The following is a 22,710-nucleotide window of genomic DNA, read 5'->3' as shown; positions in this document are numbered from 1 at the left end:
GCTGGGGGACGTTTGCTCTGATAAGAGGGCACTTACATCTGGTGTCCCTCAAGGGGCCATTCTGTCCCCCATGCTATTTAACATTTACATGAAACTGCTGGGAGAGATCACCCAGAGACACGGGGCATGGTGTTATCAGTACACTGATGACACCCAAATATGTTTCTCTGTGTCTCCGACTGATGCAGTGACCAGGGATGGCATCTCTCCTCTAAATGCCTGTCTGGAGTCGGTAATGGGCTGGATGAGGGAAAACAAACTCAGTTTGAATCCAGAGAAAACGGAAGTACTAGTGATAGGCTCTCCCGGTCTGGGTAGTGAAATTTGCCCACCTGTCCTGAATGGGGTCACGTTCCCCCTGAAGGACTCAGTTCGCAGTTTGGGGGTGCTTTTGGACTCGTCGCTCCAGCTGACTTCTCAGGTGGATGCGGCGGTCAGAAGCACCTGCTACCAGCTTCAGCTGATACGCCAGCTGCGACCCTACCTGGGCCAGGGGGACCTTGAAACGGTAGTACATGCTCTGGTAACCTCTCGGTTGGATTTCTGCAATGCGCTCTACATGGGGCAACCCTTGTACCAAACTCGGAAGCTTCAGATAGTGCAGAATATGGCAGCTAGGTTGGTCACTGGATGCTCCAGGGCTGACCATATAACACCAATTTTGCAAGATCTCCATTGGCTGCCTGTTTGATTCCGGGCACAATACAAGGTGTTGGTTATAACCTATAAAGCCCTAAATGGCTTGGGCCCAGGGTACTTGGAGGACCGCCTCTCCCCATATAATCTGTGCCGCACACTCAGGTCAGCTGGGAAGCATTTGCTGAGGATCCCAATGGCGAGATACATGTCAACCTCGCAAAGGGCCTTTTCCATCTCGGCCCCTAGGATCTGGAACATCCTTCCCGATGAGCTCCGCTCCACCACCTCCCTGGATCTCTTTAAAAAGAGACTCAAGACCTTCTTGTTTCAGCAAGCCTTCCCAGATGTCCTTTGAGATCATGCGACTCCCCCCTATTTGTATTGTATTATTGACCGTATTCAGCTGGCTTGGTTTTGATGTGATGGTTTTAATTTGTTTAATTGGGATGTTTTTATTGAAAGTTTTATTTATGTATTGCAATTTTTATTCTGTATTTTGTAATTTGTCATTGCCGTTTTTACCTGTACACCGCTTTGATCATCACAAAAAAGCGGTTTAAAAATAAAACTTATTATTATTTATTATTATGTTCTCGAAGAGTTTATTCCTGATGTTTTGCCAGCATCTGTGGCTGCTGGCCTCTTCAGAGCCTTCTCTGAAGATGCCAGCCACAGATGCTGGTGAAACATCAGGAAGAAACTCTTCTAGAACATGGTCACATAGTCTGAAAAACCCACAAAAACCTATATAATTTAGTTAGAGTTATGTTTTTTCTTTGCCTGAGAAGGAAGCATCTATGGGACTCTGCCCCCAATAACAGATGCTAGCCTTCGCCTACGCATGAGAGCCAGGTGCAGGTCAACATCTTTTTGTTCGTCTCCCTTCCTATCTATCTTAAGACTGGTTTTCCTGAGACAGTAAACTAAAGGCTTAAAAATTTCACCTTACAAGAGCATCCAGAGTCATCTCTCCTGTTTCTCCCACAAGACTCATCTGGTATTAGCCTCACTGCACTCTGCTTAATATAGGAGGTAGTACCAGCTTGATACCGGTACCAAATAACACTTACTATTTGGTGTTCCTACACCATAGATAGATAGATAGATAGATAGATAGAGTAGTTACCCTCTCTTCTGCTCTGGTCAAACCTCAGCTGGCTTCCTGTGTCCAGTTCTGGGGACCAAGAAGGACTTGGAGAAGCCGGAGCCCTGTGTCCAGAGGAGGGCAGCCAAAATGGTGGAAGGTCTAGAAACCACCAAGCCCTCTGAGGAGCAGCTCATGAAGATAGATATGTTTATCTTGGACAAAAGACTACTGAGAGGTAATAGGAGAAACATCTTCAAATATCTGAAGGGATGCCATGTAGAAGACAGAGACTGCATTAATAGAAGTATCATGTCCAGATCAAGGGAAGTAATAGTACAACTCTATTCTGCTTTGGTCAGAAATCACTTGGAATAATCTTGTGTCCAGTTCTGGGCAAAACAATTCAAGAAGGATGTTGAGAAACTGGAGCCATGTGTCCAAAGGAGGGCAACTAAAATGGTGAAGGGTCTGGAAACCATGTCTTCTGAGAAAGACGGGATCTGGGGAAGCTTGGAGAAGAGAAGGTTAAGAGGTGATAAGACAGCCTTGTTTGAGTTTTTGAAGGGGTGTCACATTGAGGATGGAGTTTTCTGCTGCTCTGGAGATTAGGACACAATGGAAAAATGGATGCGTACTACAGGAAAAGAGTTTCCACCTCAACACTAGGAAGAACTATCTGCAAGTAAGAGCTGTTCAACAGTGGAACACACTCTCTCAATGGAGAATAGTGGAGTCTCCTTCCTTGGAGGTCTTTAAAGAGAGGCTTGATGGCTATCTGTCAGGGATGCTTTGATTGAGATTTCCTGCATGGCAGAATGGGGTTGGACTGGATCAGGGCCCTTGCAGTCTCTTCCAGCTCTGTGATTCTATGAATCTATAGGATGGGCATCTCTCAGGGATGTTTTAGTTGTGTATTCCTCAATGGCCGGGGGTTGGATTAGATGGCCCTGGAGGGCTTTTTCAACTCTATAATTCTGTGATTCGATCACTGCTTTGGTCTGGTTAAATAGGGCTGGTCAGATGTTCCCAGTTATCCCTACTAATGTATCTGACAGAGACTGAGTGGAGCAGCAACATCAGCCAGGTAGGATCCTCAATCTGACTGACTGGTCAATGCTTCTCTCATATTCATACCTGTGTATATTTGTGCATATACATGTGTGTCCATCCAGGGCTGACTGGTGGCTTCCATGCCTTGGGATGGAGATGCTGCTCTGGGGTTTTAACCAAATCTGTAAAGGCATTTTCCAAGGCACTGAACCTGTTTCAAAAGACAGGTCCTTTGAAACTCAGAGCAGATTTACTGTGCCACTGACATGGGAATCACTAGCAGCTATCATACTGAGCATCATCCTCAGTTTGACATCCCTTCAAATATTTAAACAGGGCTCTCATATCACCCCTTAACCTTCTCTTCTCCAGGCTAAACATCCCCAGCTCCCTAAATCTTTCCTCATAGGGCTTCATGGTTTCCAGACCCATCTCCACTTTGGTCACCTTCCTCTGCACACACTCCAGTTGTCCACATCCTTTTTGAATTGTTTTGCCAAGAACTGGACACAATATTATTCCAGGTGGGGCCTGACCAAAGCAGAATAGAGTGGCACTATATGACTTCCCTTGATCTAGACACTATACTTCTATTGATGCAGCCTAGAATCGCATTGGCTTTTTCAGCGTCCCCATCACCCTTGACTCATGTTCAAGAGATGTGTGATGTATGTCCCTGTCCAGCAAACATGAGAAGTTTTGTTCCTGCTTTCCGCAGTCAGTTCCATGGTTCTCTTAGCCCCCCAACCCTTTCCTGGCTCAACACACCTGGATGGTCTCGTCCTTTTGCTGCCTTTGTCTTACCTGTTCAGGAACCGGATCCTTCCCTCCTTGCGTTGTGAAACTGGTAAGGACTGGAAGGAGGAAGGTGATATTAAAGGCTCAGGATTCCCCAGAGAGACTCTGTCTCTTCACTAACACTATGAAATGAGGATTGTTCCCAGTCCAGCAAAGGGAGTGTACTTGGAAGAAATTGGTGTGTCCTAGATGCCTCCATCTTTATCCTTTTCCTCCTGTTCTTCCAAGGGGTCTTACTTTTGATTCAAGAGCAGAGTGACTATTTTGCAGGGCTAAAGAACATTTTCCTCAGAGAAGATCCATTCCTTGGATTAAGAAATCCAAGGCTAAGGCTGTGGAGATGAGTAGTAACTGGTGGAGCAATGGGGATATGACTTTTAGTATATGATGGTGTTTGTTTTATAGTTTTGTCCTTGATCTGCATTTGGTGCAAATGGCATTATAAATGAGCACTGTTGTTATTCTTGTTGTTATTCCAAGAATGACATCTTTTGGAGACATTTTCTGCCGTATTAGATTTGCATATAGCTTAGCTGTGGCTACAAGTCCATTCCTGACGCATAACCTATACAGAGGTACCCCGGGTTACGAATTTAATTCGTTCCGCCGCCGCGTTCGTAACCCGAAAAGCTTTCGCAAGCCGAAAACCCATAGGCGCTAATGGGGAAAAGCCGCGATTTGGTGCGAAAAAGCGCCGAAAAGCACCAAAATTTCTTTCGTAACCCGAAATAACCTTCGTAACCCGGAACAGTTTTTTTCAATTGATTTTTTTCGTAACCCGGAAATTTCGTAAGGCGGCGCATTCGTATCCCGGGGTACCACTGTATTTAGGACAGTGCTGGACAATACAAAAGCAACCTATGAGAAACAAATGAGGCCTACATCCAATTGTTAGTTCCAGCTCCAGAGGACACACTCAACCAATCCGCTTTCCCTAAATGGCCACTTAGTACACAGCAGTTGATTCAATGGGTCTGCATCAAATTGGGATGAACAATGGATTTAGCCCTATATCTGTTCACCACATGGCATAGCGACACAGACAAACCTTCTTAAATACACCGGCTGAGCTCTTGTTGCATGCGTACATTTCTTTGTTGCATGTGTACATTGGCCTTTTTGGGCTCCAATCCAGCATCCACTTAGCATAAATGACATAAATATCTGCATCAAGAGATACACTGACACCACTACACAGCCCCACACAGAAAGCAACATTGCACAACCAATATCAATGACTGGGTGTCATTACACAGTACTCAGTGTGCAATGCACAGTGTGACACACAACTGTGCACAACATTGCCATATGTGCAACTCTGCCACTGCCAGCAGACTTTGTCTTTTACACTGTGGTGTATAATTCACCTCATATATGACTAACAGGATGCCGGCACTCTTTTGGAGAGTGTCCATATTCAGTTCAAAGCTATGAAAGTGGAGTTGCACATTGTCTCTGCACCAGTGTGTTCCACATTGCATGGGCATCCTGCATACACATGGCCTGCATGTTCAGTTGCATATTTGGTGCAGGGCCTAATTTCCCAAATGTAAACCCATTGGGTGGCTTTGGGCAAGTCACACTTTCTCAGCCCCAGGTGAAGGCAGTGGCAAACTCCCTCTGAAATATTCTTGCCAAGTAAACCCTGTGATAGGTTTGCCACAGGGCAAGTGATTCAAAGGCACAGAACAGCAGCAGCAACAACAAAGTTATGTTCCATCTCCTCCATGTACAAAGTTGGCCAGTGCATGATGAGTTACCTCCTGATAAACCAATGGCTGCATGACAGACCCAGACCTTGGAGGGCTTTAGGAGAATATTGCAGTAAAGAATTTCTTCCGGTTAATTATTCAAAAACTAAAATCATGGTGTTTGGAAGGAGAAGGCAGAAACATCGATGGCAGCTTAATAACCAACAATTGGAGCAAGTTAGTCACAATAAATATCTAGGGGTGACGTTTCAGGCCTCTGGATGTTGGTCTGCACACCTGAAATCTATTCTAGCACCAGCCAGTATAACAGCTCATGCTATCTTTAGATGCGCAGCAGGTTCTGGTGGAAGGTTTTGAACTGTATCCCCTATCATCCCCATCCAGCCTGGCCAATGATAAGGAGTACTGGGAGCTGCAGTCTACTACCATTTTGGAGGGCACCAGATCAGGGAAGGTTGCTGCAGAGCACAGATGCAGTGAATTAATTGGTTACTTTAAATCACATTTAATAGACATGATTGGAGTGGCATGTTTCCTTGCACTTGGGACACACTCTCTGTTGCTGGAAGCTGTCTCTGTGGAGAAGTCTGTGGATGGTGGAGATGGCAGCTAATGGGGAATAAATGTCTGTATTATTGCCTGGAGAGTCATTAATCAGTAGGTTTTTCTGCAACAACCAAATGAGAGGCAAGGGAATCATTAAAAGTTTTCTTCTTAAAGATAGACTCCATGGATGTGTTTGTTGTTTCCAGTCTCATCTTTGCTCTTCAATTGTCTTTGAATACAATATACCATGTCTTTCATCATCATGATCGTCTTGCTATTGCATGAAAGTACATTAGGGTTTCTTCTCCTGTGACTTCATCCTCTAAGTAAACAGGGATTCTTGTTCCCAGAGGTCCTAGAGTAAGAGGCCAAGGAAGACGGCTAAGCACTAAAATGGTGTTCTGTTTTGCAAAATTTAAGAGTGCTAGCCAGAATCCCATCCCAGTTACTTAATTAAGTGCACACTATTAGTTCAGTATCCAGCCATGACTCAATAGCCATCATGGATATGAAACAGTTACCTAGATTTACTCACAGGTAGCTCCTTCATATTTATGATCACTACTTAATCACAATTTTGACACTAATACCATGATCATAACTCTCTCCAAACCTATTTCCCTGGACATATGCTGCATGGGGAGAAGGTGGTCCATTTTGCTAGTAAACAGAGCATGGGTGAATGATGTGCCACTATTACTGATATTTGGTGGGATCCCCTCAGACTCCCACCTTTCTTGAGGTAACACTGGGGCTTTGTGCCAGCCTGGGCCCAAACTAGGGGTGCGCAAGGGCTGAGCATTTACACATTCAGCAACCCTACCGCACACCCCATTAGATGGGGTGCAGTGCCCTGTACAGATTGGGGGGGCACCACAGTGACGTTCGTGTGGCACAGCACCCAAACAGTGCAGCACCGCACGGATGCCAATGGCAGCCCAAACATGGCCTAAAAAGAACATGCTAGGAGCAAGTTCTGTTTAGGCCTCCCGGAGGCTGCAATGTTTAGTTGCTGTGGCCTCCATCCGGGGCAGAAAGGGTGCTTTCTCCCAATCTGTACAGCCCCACAGTTACCCCAGCCTTAGGCAACATCTTTCCTCCTGCCTTCCTCCCTCCATGGACACTGACCATCATTAAAACTGGTCATCTCATCACTACACCCACAGGTTTTGCATTTCTGTGGCTATTCACATAGTCTGATTATAAAGGTCCTTCTTGGGCACCAGTTCACTCCATGCAGCTGAGGCAGGAGACCAAGTCTACAAAAGTTTATGCCACAATGTCTTTTGCACAGTTAATCTCCAAGGGTCTACAAGGTCCCTTTGCATACTAATATTCCAGACTAACATGGCTGTGTCTCTGAATTCTTTGATATTATTACATATGAGTGTCTGTTGCACTATGTTAGCTAGTGGGGTGGCTGGTGTGCCATGGCTCAAAGCACAATTGGCACTGATGTGCATCAGAAATGCTCCCCAATGTGAATCAGGACACTGATTAGGAATGTTAGAGAATAACAGGAGGACATGAGATGCATCAGAAGTGAGACATTATTATTATTATTATCATTATTATCATTATTATCATTATTAACCTTTATTTATGAAGCGTTGTAAATTTACACAGTGCTGTACATACAATCTTTTTAATTAGACAGTTCCCTGCCCTCGGGCTTACAATCTAAAAAGACATGACACAGAAGGAGAAGAAGGGAGTGGTGGAGGCAAAGGGTAAGAGGTCCAGCAGTTCCTCTCTACCTCCGAGGCCTGGACCAAGGCAGATGGACTGCAGGGAGGGCTTGGCTTCATCATGGATGGTTAATCTTCATCCAGGGAGGCAAGCAACAATTAAGCAAGGCCTGGGAACGCTGCTCTGAACAGGACAGTCTTCAACTCCGTTTTGAAGCTGGTTAAAAAAGTGATGGCTCTTGTTCGCGGGGGAGGAAGTTCCAGGAGTGAGGGGCAGCAAGTGAAAAGGGGCGAATCCGAGATGGGGCAGAGGAAATCCTGGGCTGAGACAGCAGACCTTGGCTACCAGAACGGAGGGACATATGGCTTGGAATTGTCTTGCCCGGATGTCCATCTTAACATCATGGTGGCCCTTGTGCGGATGGAAGGCCAGCATCATGGCGACAGCGGCAGCACATTCTAGGATTCCAGAGCGTGCGGTTGCTGCACACTCCGGAATCCTAGAATCTGTGCTGCCACGCCGCTTCTCGCCCACCTGTCTCAGGCCAAAAATAGCTCCTTTGGGTTCTTGTTTGGAGAAAGTAATCCCCTTGTGCTGAATTCCCAACCCAGAGTCTCCTGGACCAAGACAAAGGAGATACAAATGGCATTTTATGTTCAGAAGAGAATTTATTCTTATCTTAGAGGGAAAAAATGGAGAATCATTAAAGAAGGCAGAAGCAGGCCAGAAGATCAGCAAAGTGGGGGTCTATATTGTCCTGGGCATATTTGCAGGGACCAAGTTAGATACATAACCAAGTTGGTCTCATTTTGAGGCCCTATCAACCCCACCAAACAAACCCACCCAACATGAATGCCTCCTTTGCAAAATCTGAATGGGTCCCATTTCAGATCAAGTGTGGATGGAGGCAGAGGAGATGTTCTCCAGAAGAAGATTCTGCATTCTTTCATCTGGGGTTCATTTAATGCCCAAACAATTAAATGGCACTCAGAACTAAAGGGAAGAATTTCTGTCCTGGGAGGGAATCAGAATGAAGACCCAAGTTGGATTTAGATTGGAAAAGACTTCGTTGTTTCTACTGTGTTCCAATCTGATGCAAAAGTGCAATACTTTGGACAAAGCAAGGAGGTGATATCAGGCAGGTTCACCCAGCAACATTTTGGAAAAGAGGTGTTGCTTGCAATGGATAATTTGAGAGAAAAGCACAGGAATAGGAGAGCTGTTGGATCTCTTCTTGATCTGCGGCTTTCAGGAAATCAGGGCTCTTGCTAGATGGAGTCTTCTCCCCTTGGTCATTGAGGATGGCCTTCCTTCATGCCCCAGATGCTCCAGTGTGTCCTCCTCAGGTTTAGGATGAGGCTCTGTACTTGCAAATGAATTGATAGCTGTGTCTACAAGGGTACTGAGCCCACCTGGGAGTTTCTGCAGGACAAAGAGACATGAATTGGAGACTCAGCTTCATGAGGAGAAAGCAGGCTGGACACTCAAAAGATGCACTGCAACCAGAGTCTAGCTCACATGTTTGAAGAAAATCACACCCAGATCCACCCCTTGACTTTTCACATAGCCTAGGACAGTGGTCCCCAAACTGTGCCCTTGAAGAGATTTTGGACTTCAGCTCCCAGAAGCCTCAGCCATGTTGGCCAATAGTCTGGGATTCTGGGAGCTGAAGTCCAAAATATCTTTGGGGTGGGACCACTGTTCTAGGGTGTTAATGTTATCAGTTAAATGTTTTGGCCCCAATTGCTCAGATCTTATATCAGAATTGCAAAGAGCAAATCTGTGTGCACAGAGTTGCATGCTGGTTGTGTTACACAATCCTTGTGCTGAATGACAACATTGTATAACTCACTGGTTCCCTACTTTTGGACCTCCAGATGATTTAGACTTCAGCTCCCATAATTCCTAACTGTTGGCCAAGTTGGCTGGGGCTTCTGGGAGCTAAGGTCCAAAACAAATGGAGGCCCAATGGTTGAGGACTGGTATCGCTGAATGTGTGCAGAGGGGCACCACATGCGTCATTCTGCTTCCATCGTCTTAAACTGAATATGGAAGATGCACTTCAGACAAAAAAACAACTTATCAGTGGATATACAAGTGACCCTCCACATTTGTCTTTTTGACTTTTGTGGATTTGATTATTGCCAGATTTGATTAATATGTTCTGTCTAGGAATCTCTAGGTCCTCTATGGCCAATTGTTGCCAGAGGTCACACTGAAGGAACTAGAGATTCCCAGAGAGAAACACTTCTCTAGGCATTTGTAGGTCCTCCAGCACAAGTCTGTGGTCAGTTTCTGGTGAATGATGACCACAGAGTTGTATTGGAGGAGCTAAAGATTCCTAGAAAGGTAAAATAGTGTTGTTTTTTATTTGCAGTGTTTCAGCTTTGAGGAGGTCTTGCATTCCTTACTGCAGTAGATGCACAGGGCCCACTGTATTCAGGGTTAGCCATGTTAACCATGCAGCAAAATAGAACAAAATCCAATATCCTCCAAAGAGCGATACCTTTATAGGCCATTCAAAATGCACAAAATTCATCAAACAAGCTTTCAAAGCTTTACAGCTTCTTCATCGGGCATCATCTTTGCCCAATGAAGAATCCAGTGAAGCTTCAAAAGTTTGCATGACGTATTTTGTGCATTGCAGTTGGCCATTAAAGACATCTCTCTTTTGGAAATTTTGGATGCTGTAATTGATGGGAAACTTCATACATACCTGCTGGATTCTGCACATTGCTGAGAGCAATACACTCTTCATTCTTATCGGAGGGGCAGGTTTTGGGTTTTTCGTCGTCCCAGAGAGCAGAGCCAGAATCATACAGGGAGAAATCACTCCAATTCCAGATTAGCTCCTGTTGAAGACATACGAGAAACATCTCCACTTATTCTGCACTAAAATGTGGAATAGCAACTGAATAATAATAGCAGGACGGTGAGGGTTTATTCTTGAGACGTCCAGTGTCAATTCAAGTCGAGGGTACAACTATGTGTGTGAGAGAATTCTTACACACTGGACATACTGTATTAGAATGGATATGGAAAATGTATGACCGAAAGATTTTTTTTGGGGGGGGGGGGGAACTGGGCAGAGATGACAGATTACGGTCAAAGCAAAGTTGAACAAAAATGGGAGTGGTATTAAGAAATATCAGTAAAGACTGAAAATAAATTAATTAATAAAATGTTTAAAAACATACAGAATATTTTTGATGATTACAATGGAAGCAATATATGCAGACAACGCCATAATATTAGTAGAAGACATTAAAGAATTTGAACAGTTCATAAGGGAAGTCAAAGATGAAAGTGCCAAGGCTGAACATAATGAAAACAAAAATAATGACCACAGAAGAAACACGCCAATTCAATCTAGACAACAAGGAAATTGAAATAGTTAAAGACTTGTCATATCTAGGGTCAAACACTGACCAGAAGGGAGACTGCAATCAAGAAATATGAAGAAGGCTAGGAATGGGAAGGGCAGCTATGAAAGCACTGGAAAAGATCCCGAAGAGCAAAGACATACAACTGAGCACTAAAGTCACAATCGTCCGGATCCTGTATTCCCAATGGCCATGTGCGGATGTGAGAGCTGGACAGTGGAGGAAGCGGATAAGAAGAAGACCAACTTGTTTGAGATGTAGTTCTGGAGAAGAGTGCTTAGGATCCCGGGGAGAGCCAAGAAGAAAAACAGAGGGGTCCGTGAACAGATCAGACCAAATCTCTCCTTGGAAGCAAAGGTGATCAAGTTGAGACCATCAGACTTTGGCCAAATAATGAGAAGGCATGGGTCGCTAGGAAAAACAATCATGCTAGGAAAGGTTGAGGTTAGAAGAAGGAAGGGAAGACTGCAGACCAGAGGGAGGGGCTCAACCAGGGCAGACATGGGCAAGGGCTTATTGCAGGGCCTGGGCAAGGCAATGGAGAGAGGGATTCTGGGAGAGGTCTCATCCACAGAGTCCCAGGAGTCAAAGTCAACTCAAGGGCAGCTAACAAGAGTCACCTTTCTTGTGAATTTATACATTTTCATAGGCTTGCTCCTTTGATTTTTTCATTCCCATCTTTTTGTTATATAAAGTAAGGGAAATTAGATGGGAGAGAGGAGGGTGTGTGTGTGTGTGTGTGTGTGGCTTTTTGAAAATTGAAAGCACTGAGTATCTTAAAGATATGACCGGAAATCAGAAGATATGAAGTTTTGTTTGTCATCATTGTTACTTGTCATATGCATCTGTTGATGTACTGTTATTGTTCTTTTATTGTTCTATGTTGTCTTTAAATGTTGTTAAATAAATGTGTCAAAAAAGAATAAGGTGTCATTTTTTTTTGGGGGGGGGGGGGGTGGTTTCTAAAAACAAGGAAAAGTGACCAAGGGACTTCAGACACAGCAACCAAATTCTATCCTTGCGGGAAAAGGCTCTCAGTTTGGGGACTGAAGGGAACTGTTAGGGTAGGGGCAGAGAATTGCCACCACGTTTCCAGTACTGCTTCCAGATCCAAGCCTTGCAATTTAAGAAAGATGTAAATGGTAGAGAAAAGAGAATGAGGTGAAAGGACAGCAACCATTACATCCTGGAGAAGTGGTGAGTCCTATTCCAGGCCCTCAGATTTCAGCATCAAAACCTGGGACCCCTTTTTGTGATGTCATGGAGGGCAAGGGGAGAACCTGGTGAGGTCAGACAGGGGATGTCACAAGGTCCATCCCCAAGTGATGTCACTGGGGAACATGAGACCTTAACCATCGACCAGTTGCCCAGCCAGCCAAGTAAAAACACCACATCTAACCAATGAGGGGTGTGTGGGATATAGAAATACAGTATACACATTTCAAAGTGTGTATATTTTCATTTCATTCTCAGATGTTTCCCCCTCACTCTAAAGACTAGAAGAAGGGTCCCAGAACCCAAGAAGGATATGGACAAGCTGAGATCTGTCCAGGGAAGGGTGACCAAGATGGTCAAAGGTCAGGAAACCAAGCCTTATGAGGAATGGCTGAGGGAGCTGGATTTGTTTAGCCTGGGGAAGAGAGGTGTTATTATGATGACTGTCTTTAAATACCTGAAGGGATCATAGAATCCTAGAACTGGAACAGACCTCCAAAGGCCATCCAATCCAACCACCTTCTGCCATGCAAAAAGATGGCATCTAGTTTAAAGACCTCCAAAGAAGGACACTCCACCAATCTCCACTGAGGAAGTGTCTTCCAGTGTCAAACAGCCTTTAATGTCAAGAAGTTCCTCCTAGTGTTGAGGCAGAATCTCTTTCCCTGGAGCTTGCATCCATTGCTCCATTGGGTCCCATTGGGTCCTATTCTCTGGAGCAGCAGAAATCAAGCTTCCTCCATCCTCAATATGAACCAATGGATGCAGGTAACAGTGAGCCCTCCACATTCACTGGAATAATGGGCTTAAGACCCCTGTGAAAGTGGGGAAACCACAAATAAAAGAGCACTGTTTTTTTTACCTGAGAGAACACCTATCGAAGACCCTGGAGGTCTTCCGGTGCAAATAGCCAGCCAGCGTTTGTAGGACCACAGATTCCTGGGACTGTCTCCTGCCTGGGAACATTGTCTATCTCCATCGAGACACACCTGTTTTTGCCTCCTTTGAACTTTGATCTGTTATAATTGTGATTTTTAATTAATTGTGATAAACTGTAGTTTTTGATGTTTATTATGTTATACAGATTATGGTTTATGACATACTGCTATTGTTATTTTTATGTTTTTTTCTATCAGATTTTATGTTATGTTTATATTTAACTTGCTTAATATTGTTTTGATGTGAACTTGTGCTGAGGGGTTGGGGAAAGGCTTGTTTGATTTGTAACGTTCTTACATTTTCCTACTGATTGCCACTGTATTGATATTGTTTATTGTTATTGTCTGCTTTATATGGCTGGGGGGCTGGGAAGGGATTTGTTTGTCTTTTATTGTATTTTGATTGTACTTTATTGTATTGTTAGTTGCCCGGATTCTTCATTGATGGGGTGGGACACAAATCAATTATTTATGTATTATTTAACTCCATGGTCACATCTAGTGGGCTGGGACCCATCAATGCCTAGAGAAGCGTTTTCTGTAGGAACCTCTAGGTTCTCCAGAACAACTCTGTGGTCAACTTCTGGCAGAGCTGCACTGGAGGACTTAGGAGATTTCTACAGAGAACATATTAATCAAATCTGCAAATAATCAAATACACAAATGTCAAAGTGGAAGGCTGACTGTATAAGAAAAGAGATTCCACCTAAATTTTAGGGAGGACCTTTTGACTATAAGGTGGTGAACCTATGGCATGGGTGCCAGAGGGGGCACTGAGAGCCCTCTCTGTGGGCATGTGTGCCATCGCTCCATCACAGAGTTCGCCAGATTTCATTACTAAAAAGCCAGAGGGACACGACACTTTGCAATAAATAAGTGGGTTTGGGGTTGCAGTTTGGGCACACGGCCTCTAAAAGGTTTACCATCACTGATATAAGAGCTGGTTGAAAGACTGCCTTGGAGGGTGGTAGACTCTCCTTCTTTGGGGCTCTTTCAACAGAGATTGGATGGGCATCTGCTGTAGTCATGTATTTCTGCATAGGAGGAGGTTGGACTACCGTATATACTCGACTATAAGTCGACCTCATGTATAAGTTGAGGGCAGGTTTTGGGGCCAAAATTGTGAATTTTGATTAAGTCGAGGGTAAAACTTAGGGGCATGTAACAAAGGATATAGAAAATGATAGAAAGGAAAAGGATGTTTGTGCTCATCCTAAAGGCTAGATGGATAAGAGAATAGAGGGGATCCATGCTTCTTTTTGGTTCTCCCAGAATGAACTAAGCTCTCACCTTTTAGCACTCTATTCAGAGAAAGGGGATGGCTCCTATATATATGTGTGTGTGTGTGTGTGTGTGTGTGTGTGTGTGTGTGTGCGTGTGTTAAAGTACAGTACTTACATTGACCCCATGGGTAAGCTGACCCAGGTTTTTGGGGTCATTTTTTTGATGGCAACAGAGTGAAAGTTTGTTACAAAGGAAGGTAGGATCAATGTTGGAAAGCCATCCCACCGTCAGTTCCTTCTGTTCCCCAAAATGACTTGGAGAGCTCACCAACCATGCCACAAAAACTTACCTTGCTTCTCTGCAATGCCAGACTCATATCATCTATGACCTTCTCTTAGAAGAAGAGGCCGACCTGGCTTGCTTTACTGAGACCTGGCTGAGTGAGGAGAGTGCCATATCATGGGCGCAGGCCCTCCCAGCCGGGTACGCTGTCATCGAGCAAGTAAGGGAAGTGGGTGAGGGGGTGGAGTGGCTCTGGGTCACAAAAACAACCTCACCTTGACCAGGTTACCTGTCCAGAAAACAGTCCACTTTGGGTGTATGTACCTAAGCCTAAAGACTAAGGATAGTATAGGGATTCTGTTGGTATACTGTCCACCCCATTGCCTAACAGACTTTGTAACTGAGCTGACACAACTGGTCTCAGAGTTGCTATTGAAGTCACCCAGACTTTTAATTCTGGGCGACTTCAACATCCCACTCAAGACCAGTTTGTCAAATCTTATGAGTGCGGCTTGGGAGTTCATGGAATCCATGAAACATGGGCCTATCCCAACTGGTTGTCAGGTCTACTCATTGTGTGGGTCATACCCTCGATGCAGTCTTTAGTACGGAACAGGAATATCCATGGATGGAGGTAACGAAAACCTCCCCATTGTCATGAACGGATCATTTCCTGATCAAGGCTGAACTTAGAGGCACTGTCCATCCCGTCGGGGGTAGAGGACCCATTAGAATGGCCCATTCTCGAAGGCTAATGGAACCAGTTGGATTCCACAAAGTCCTAGAAAGTTCTTTGGCTGGTAATGCTGGTGATCCTGTCAAAGCTTCGGTCAATACCTGGAACACCGATCTCATCAAGGCTATCAACACAATCGCTCCCAAGCGTCCTTTCCAACCTACTTCTAATCATCATCCATGGTATACTGAAGATCTGAGGAAAATGAAGCTGGTTGGACAACGACTAGAGTGCATGATACTCGACTCTTATCTGACAAAACTAATCATAGGAAATTCCTTTGTTCCTATAGAGAGGGAATACGTGCAGAACAGAGATCTTGTTCCTCTGCATGTATTGCGTCTCCAGAGTCATATCCAGCAGAGCTGTTTAGGATGACACAGGTTCCTCCTGTGCAAAACCCTTAGCCTGCTGTCATGCATTTAACAACTGCTTTGCAGATAAAATCTCTGAGATAAGAGCTGACTTGCTCTTCAACTCCAAGTTGTCTTAGATGAAACCAATTATCTAGATCCATTTCAAACTGGCTTTAGGATGGGATTTGGGGTGGAGACTGCCATGGTTGCTCTGGCTGATGACCTTCGTCTGGGCATTGACAAGGGTAGTGTGACCCTGTTGATGCTACTAGACCTCTCAGCGGTGTTTGACACTATAGATCATGACATCCTCTTGAATCGCCTGAGAAGGTTAGGAATAGGAGGCACTGCGCTCCAGTGGTTCCATTCCTTCCTCTTGGGCTGATTCCAGAGGGTAATGCTTGGGGACAGTTGCTTGGCAAGGAAGGAGCTTAACTGTGGTGTCCCACAAGGTGCCATCCTGTCCCTGATGCTATTTAATATATGTGAAGCCGCTGGGAGAGATTATCCAGAGGCACGGGGCGGGATGTTATCATTACGCTGAGGACACCCAGATGTATTTCTCCATGTCTTGGTCTTCAACTGTGACTTCAGATAGCGTCTCGCCTCTCAATGACTGTCTTAAGGCAGTAATGGATTGGATGAGGGAAAACAAATTGAAGCTGAATCCAGACAAAACGGAGGTACCCCAGGTATTGGGATACAACCTCCAGTCCTGGAAGGGGTCACACTCTCCTCAAAGGACTGTGTTTGCAGTCTGGGGGTGCTCCTAGACCTGTCGCTTCAGGAGACAAATCAGGTGAATGTGACGGTCAGGAGTGTCTGTTATCAGCTTAGGCTGATACGCCAGCTGTGCCCTTTCCTGGAAGTCAAGGATCTCAAGATCGTAGTACATGCAATGGTAGCCTCATACCTTGGTTTTTATAATGCACTCTACATGGGGCTACTGCTGTACCTGGTCCGGAAACTTCAATGAGTTCAAAACATGGCAGCCGGACTGGTCTCTGGTACATCCAGAGGAGACCATATAACACCAATCTTAAAATCACTCCACTGGCTTCCCATCAGTTTCTGGGCCCAGTACAAGGTGTTGGTGATTACCTTTAAATCCCTCAATGGCTTGGGTCCAACCTTTCTTTGGGACTGCTTCCTTCCATATAATTCTCCCCACACACTTAGATCCTTGGGGGAAAATTTGTCCACGACCTCCCGGATGACCTCCTAAACTATCGCTCCCAGATTCTGGAACCGTCTGCCAGACAGGATCCATCACATTACCACCCTAAAGAGCTTTTAAAAAGCTATAAAGACAGATCTCTTCCGGCAGATCTTTCCTGAATAATTCCCCAGCCATCAGAAGGAAATTCTAACCACTGAACTCCGATCGCACCTTAGTCAGAGACTATTGTTTATTATATTCATTTTTAAGTATGTTTTAATTCTTACATTGTTTAATTGTATTTTAAGGGGAGAGGGATTGAGGGATTTGGATTGTATGTTTTTTAATCTTTGTAAGCCACCCTGATGGCATCTTGTAGAGGGCTGGGATAGAAATACTTTTTTAATTACTAAAAACTTCTAGACATATACATGAGTATATACAACACACACACACACACACACACACACACACACACACACACACACGGGGGTCTCTTCCAGCTCTAAGGTCCTATGACTCTATCCCTACACTGACAAGTTCAACCGTCCCACAGTTTTTGTTTTTTAAATATCCACAGTGCAGTTTCCCAAGTGACGGTTTCTTCTCCCAAAGTGGGCAATGATTTTAAATACTGATAGCTGGAGGGAATGGATTCCCTGCACCCAAATAAAACTGGTCTTGTCCTTGGAAAGAGCTATCAGGGATGATCTAAGGCAGAGAAACCCACAGGGACTTACATTGTCAGCGCGTTCTGCCTTAAGCCCAATCCAGACGATCTTGGCTTTGGTGTAGCGCTTAATGTAGTTGGTGACCATCCTTTCCTCTGATGGAGTGAGAATGGAAGCCAGGTGAGCACCTTCTACCCACTCCCCACATATACGCTGAAAAAGAATAAAGATGGGGCATGCATCAAAACCAAGATCAGAAAATCAGGCTTCAGTAGTTAAAAGTCAGGAAAACTTTATTAAGAAAGAACAGATCCAGTCCAGAGACATTCATTGTCAGAACTGACCAGCAAATGTATAAATTGCCAAATTAAACTACGCACAACTTCAAACTTCAGGCAGGTTTAATTCTTATTTGTTATAATTAATCAACACATTTAATTGCCCCATACAAACAGGCCAAAATAAAGCTGCTTCGAGTACCTTTGGAGGTATGCTGTTTAAATGATGCATGTGTACTAAGAGTCCGGAAGTTGCGCTAAAGCAGTGCTCCAGTCCTTAGGACTGCATCTTGGCTTTGGCGCGGCTTCTGGATTCTTAGTACACATGCATCATTTAAACAGCATACCTCCAAAGTGACTTGAAGCAGCTTTATTTTGGCCTGTTTGTATGGGGCCATTGTCTTTCCTTTCCCCCTCTTTTTCTTTGTTGGTAAACCTAGACATTTACACATAAATTACCTTGAGCAAGCTCTCCTTCTCTTCTGTTTTATCTCCTGTGTCTGAACTCACCCTTTTAAACCATATTATTACTTCTATATATCCCATTGCCATATATCCCAACCTATTATGACAGGATAAAAGCATATGCAACTCCAGAGCAGCAGGAGGGTTGTCACCCGGTTGCAACCTCAAACCAAAGGTCCTGCACAGTCCAGTCTTTCCAAATGGTTTCAGAATACTTATGTCTCAGCTTTGGAGGAAGTCAAAGGCAAACCTTTGAATGCATCTTACCAAGTAGACCAAGCCTACAAAAGCTTATGCTATAACCTTTTTTTCCTCAGTAATCTCAAGATCCCTTTGCATTCTCCAAAATCTTTTTGCATAATGATATTCCACATTAACAGAACAATGTCTCTAGATTCTCTCTCAGAATAAGATGTTCTTTCTTGATTCTCTCTATTTGTGGCTCCACTACTTGGAAGAGGTAAAATGTGGGCTAGACAATGTGATGGTTTCGTGGATTGTAATTGGTTGACCAGCCGAACCCAAAGGGTGCTCAGCAATGGTTCCTCTTCTTCCTCCTGGAAAGAAGTGACCAGTGGGGTGTCCAGTGGGGCTCTGTCCTGGGCCCAGTGCTATTCAACATCTTTATCAATGGCTTGGATGACAGAATTGGGAGAATACTTATCAAATTTGCAGGTGACACCAAATTAGGAGGAGTAGCTAATACAGTACTCCAGAGAACAGGATCAAGATTCAAAATGACCTGAACAGACTAGAAAGCTGGGCCAAAGCTAACAAAATGAAATTCAACACGGAGAAATGTAAAGTACTGTACTTAGGGCAAAAAAATGAAATGCACAGATATAGGATTATGGGGGAGACCTGGCGGAACAAGATTTATATGTGTGAAAGGGATCTAGGAGTCCAAGTAGACCATAAGTTGAACATAAGTCAACAGTGTGATGCGGCAGCCAAAAAGCCCAATGTGATTCTAGGCGGCATCAACTGAAATATAGTGTCTAGATCAGGGGTAGGCAACCTTTTTGACCTGGGGGCTGGGTTGCTGTCCCTCAGACAAGTGGGGGGCCGAAGCCAAAAAATAAATAATTAATTTAAAAAAAAAAGCTATATAAATAAATAAACCGGGACAAATGTGGGACAAAATTTTCAAATGGAGGACACTTTTTTTAAAAAATGGAAGACACGCGAAAAAATTTGCTAATTTTTTTTAAAATGTTAAAATAAATGCATGTTTCTGAGGCTTCTATAGACAATTGCCCCCCTTGCCCCCCCCTTGCCCACCGCTTGCCCCCCCTTGCCCGCCTCCTCCTGATAGGCCAAAGGCCTTTGCCCTCGCGCGAGAGGCCAAAAGCTCCGGCGGCAATCGGCGGCAGGACTGGGCTGGGGCTGGTCCCAAGGCCTTGCTGGGCTGCATCCGGCCCGCGGGCCGTAGGTTGCCTACCCCTGGTCTAGATAGAGGGAAGTAATAGTGCCACTGTATTCTGCCTTGGTCAGGCTTCACCTGGAATATTGTGTCCAGTTCTGGGCACCACAATTCAAAAAGGAGGTTGACAAATTGGAGCATGTCCAAAGGAGGGCGACTAAAATGATAAAGGGCCTGGAAACCATGAAGCCCTATGAGGAATGACTTAGGGAGCTGGGTATGTTTAGCCTGGAAAAGGGATGATTAAGGGGTGATATGATAGCCCTGTTTAAATATTTGAAGGGATGTCATATTGTGGATGGAGCAAGCTTGTATTTTGCTGCTCCAGAGACTAGGACCCAGAGCAATGGATACAAGCTCCAGGAAAAGAGATTCCAGCTCAACATTAGCAGGATCTTCCTGGCAGTAAGGGCTGTTTGACAATGGAACTGTTAATGTATATTTCTATTTGTATTGAAAATGTGATAATGGTTAGCTAAAGTAAAAAATATGGTTCCTGTTGAAGGCCAGGTAGTCTAGGCTTGAAAATATGATGTTGAAGGACAAATGGCGGAGACAAAATGTAAACATGATATGTTTGTTGTTTGTACTGTGATTGGTTTCTATGTGGGAAAGAGGCTGGACTACATTGTGGGAATATGTTCCTGGAGAGAACAAAGGCCTGTTCAAGAAGTTGGTTGTTGAGAGCATGGACTCTGAAAGAGAAGGATGTGATATACAGTAGCTGTTAGTTTTGTAAATAGTAACTAAGACAAATAAACCCTCGTTTGAGTGAAGTCTGCTGACGTCGGTTTCATTAATTAAGCAGCTGTTTCACTAGGCATTGTTCCAGAAGGTTTCCTGTGCTGGAGTTGGCTTTGGTCCTGAGTTCCAGAGGAGACTACATCTGATCCAGTTGGTACCAGTTTGGGGCTACGAGGGCAAGAGACATCACCCATCCCAAAGATTTTTCTAACAGGAACATACTCCCTTGGAGGTTTTGGTGGAGTCTCCCTCCTTGGATGTCTTTAAGCAGAGGCTAGATGGCCATCTGTTAGGGATACTTTGATTGAGAGTTCCTGCATGGCAGTATGGGGGGTAGGACTGGATAGCCCTTGCGGTCTCTTCCAACTCTATGATTCTATGAGCAAGGGCTATTTGACAGTAAATGACACTGTTGCCTTGGAGAGTGGTGGAGTCTCCTTCTTTGGAGGTCTTTAAACAGAGGCTGGATGGCCATCTGTCATAGAGAGCGCTTTGATTGTGAGTTCTTGCATGGCAGAGGGTTGGACTGGATGGCCCTTGGGGTCTCGTCCAACTCTATGATTCTATGATTCCATGAAGATCATAGTATCACAGAATCATAGAGTAGGAAGGGACCACAAGGGTGATTCAGTCCAACCCCATTTTGCCATGCAGGAACTCTCAATCGAAGCATCCCCGACAGATGGCCATCCAGCCTCTGTTGAAAGATCTCCATGGAAGGAGATTCCAAGGAACGAGTGTCTTTCACTGTCGAACAGCCCTTACTGTCAGGAAGTTCCTCCTAATGTTAAGGTAGAATCTCTTTTCCTGGAGCTTGCATCCATTGCTCCCTTGGGTCCTGTTCTCCCACTTCTCTGGAGCAGCAGAAAACAAGCTTGCTCCCTCCTCAATATGACATCCCTTCAAATATTTAAACAGGGCTACCATATCACCTCTTAAGCTTCTTTTCTCCAGGCTAATGAGGGGCAGCTGGTGGGTCTGTTGAAGCTCTTGCCTTGAGCCAGAGGAATGGGGGGGGGGAAGGTTCCTTCTTCTCCTCTTCCTCTTCCTCTTCCTCCTCTTTATTTATACCCTGCTTTCCCCCCTAATCTAGAACTCAAAAAAATGCTAAAGTTAAAAAGATAGTCATATATTTTTTTTAAAAAGTTGATAAGAAACCATTAAAAACAACAAATGCACATAACGCAGGACATGGACACCCACCCACCCCATCCTGAGCCGTCAGCCCTTAAGGGTCTGCTGAAAAGGTCTCCCCCTGCCTACACAAGGATAGCAAGGAGGGTGCCAGCCTCATCTCTCCGGGAAGGGATTTCCAGGATCTGGGAGCAGCCACCAAAAAGATGCTTTCCTGTATTCCCCCCAGATGCACCTGTGAGGTCGGTGGGACGAAGAGGACCTACCTCTGCATTATCCCAAAAGGTTTCTTGTTTAATAAATTCATAGCAGAACCGGTTGTAAAGAAGGACCCCAGGAGGACATGGAGACCGAGGAAGGACCAGGGAGTCCTTCGTGGCATCTGCAAGAGAGAATCATAGAATCATAGAAGAGTTAGAAGGACCCTCAAGGGCCATCCAGTCCAAGCCCTTCTGCCATGCAGGAGACACCATCCAAGCCCTCCCTGGGACAGAGGGACATCCAGTCTCTGTTTAAAAACAGCCTCCAAAGAAGGAGACTCCACCAGTCTCCAAGGGAGCAGTATCTTCCACCCTCAAACAGCCCTTACTGCCAGGAAGGTCTTCCTAATGTTGAGGTGGAATGCCTTTTCCTATAGCTTGCATCTAATGCTCCATGTCTTAGGACAATTTGAAGTATAAACGGGCATTATCCCGTGAAAATCACACATTCGCAATTAATATTTTCACATTAAATGGGCATTTTCTCAGGAATATCCTGTGAATACCATGCAATTGTGATAAAGCTTTTCACATGACATCACATTGGAAAGTGATTAAAGTAGCATTAACCAGTGAAGAACCAGGCAATAAACAGCAACAAATCATTCATGGGGAAATTCTGAAAATGCTTTCTTGTTGTTTATTGCCTGGTTATTCCCTGGTTATTCCTGGAATAATGGCTCCTTTATTGCACTGTCTGAAAATCTTAATTGCAATTTATTAGTAATAGTGTGATTTTCATGGGATAAACCCCGTTTAAACTTCCAATTTAGTGTGATAAAGTCCTACGTCTCTGGAGCAACAGAAAACAAGCTTAGTCCAATTTTCCTTTATATGATAAAGTCCTATGTCTCTGGAGCAACAGAAAACAAGCTTAGTCCAATTTTCCTTTATATGATAAAGTCCTATGTCTCTGGAGCA

The 22,710-nt window shown here is 44.5% G+C and overlaps 1 protein-coding gene across 3 annotated transcripts in view; it reads right to left on the bottom strand.

Annotated features, from left to right (window-relative positions):
• Positions 1-7,843: 7,843 nt before the first annotated feature.
• Positions 7,844-22,710, bottom strand: part of LOC121932282 (snaclec alboaggregin-A subunit alpha-like) — a 29,024-nt gene continuing 14,157 nt past the window's right edge. For 2 of the 3 annotated variants that reach the window (XM_042470857.1, XM_042470858.1), the window contains 4 exons: positions 21,796-21,911; positions 17,555-17,698; positions 10,238-10,373; positions 7,844-8,943 (listed from right to left, as the gene is read on the bottom strand). In XM_042470857.1, the coding sequence (XP_042326791.1) occupies positions 8,870-8,943; positions 10,238-10,373; positions 17,555-17,698; positions 21,796-21,911 (470 nt within the window). In that variant the 3' untranslated portion in view covers positions 7,844-8,869. The remainder of the gene's footprint in view (positions 8,944-10,237; positions 10,374-17,554; positions 17,699-21,795; positions 21,912-22,710) is intronic. The other variant, XM_042470855.1, reaches the window with a different exon arrangement.

This window comes from Sceloporus undulatus, chromosome 5, assembly GCF_019175285.1.
Source record: "Sceloporus undulatus isolate JIND9_A2432 ecotype Alabama chromosome 5, SceUnd_v1.1, whole genome shotgun sequence".
NCBI classification, from domain to species: domain Eukaryota; kingdom Metazoa; phylum Chordata; class Lepidosauria; order Squamata; family Phrynosomatidae; genus Sceloporus; species Sceloporus undulatus.
The sequence above is the reverse complement of the archived record's forward strand: the minus strand, read 5'-3'. Positions and strand labels throughout refer to the sequence as shown.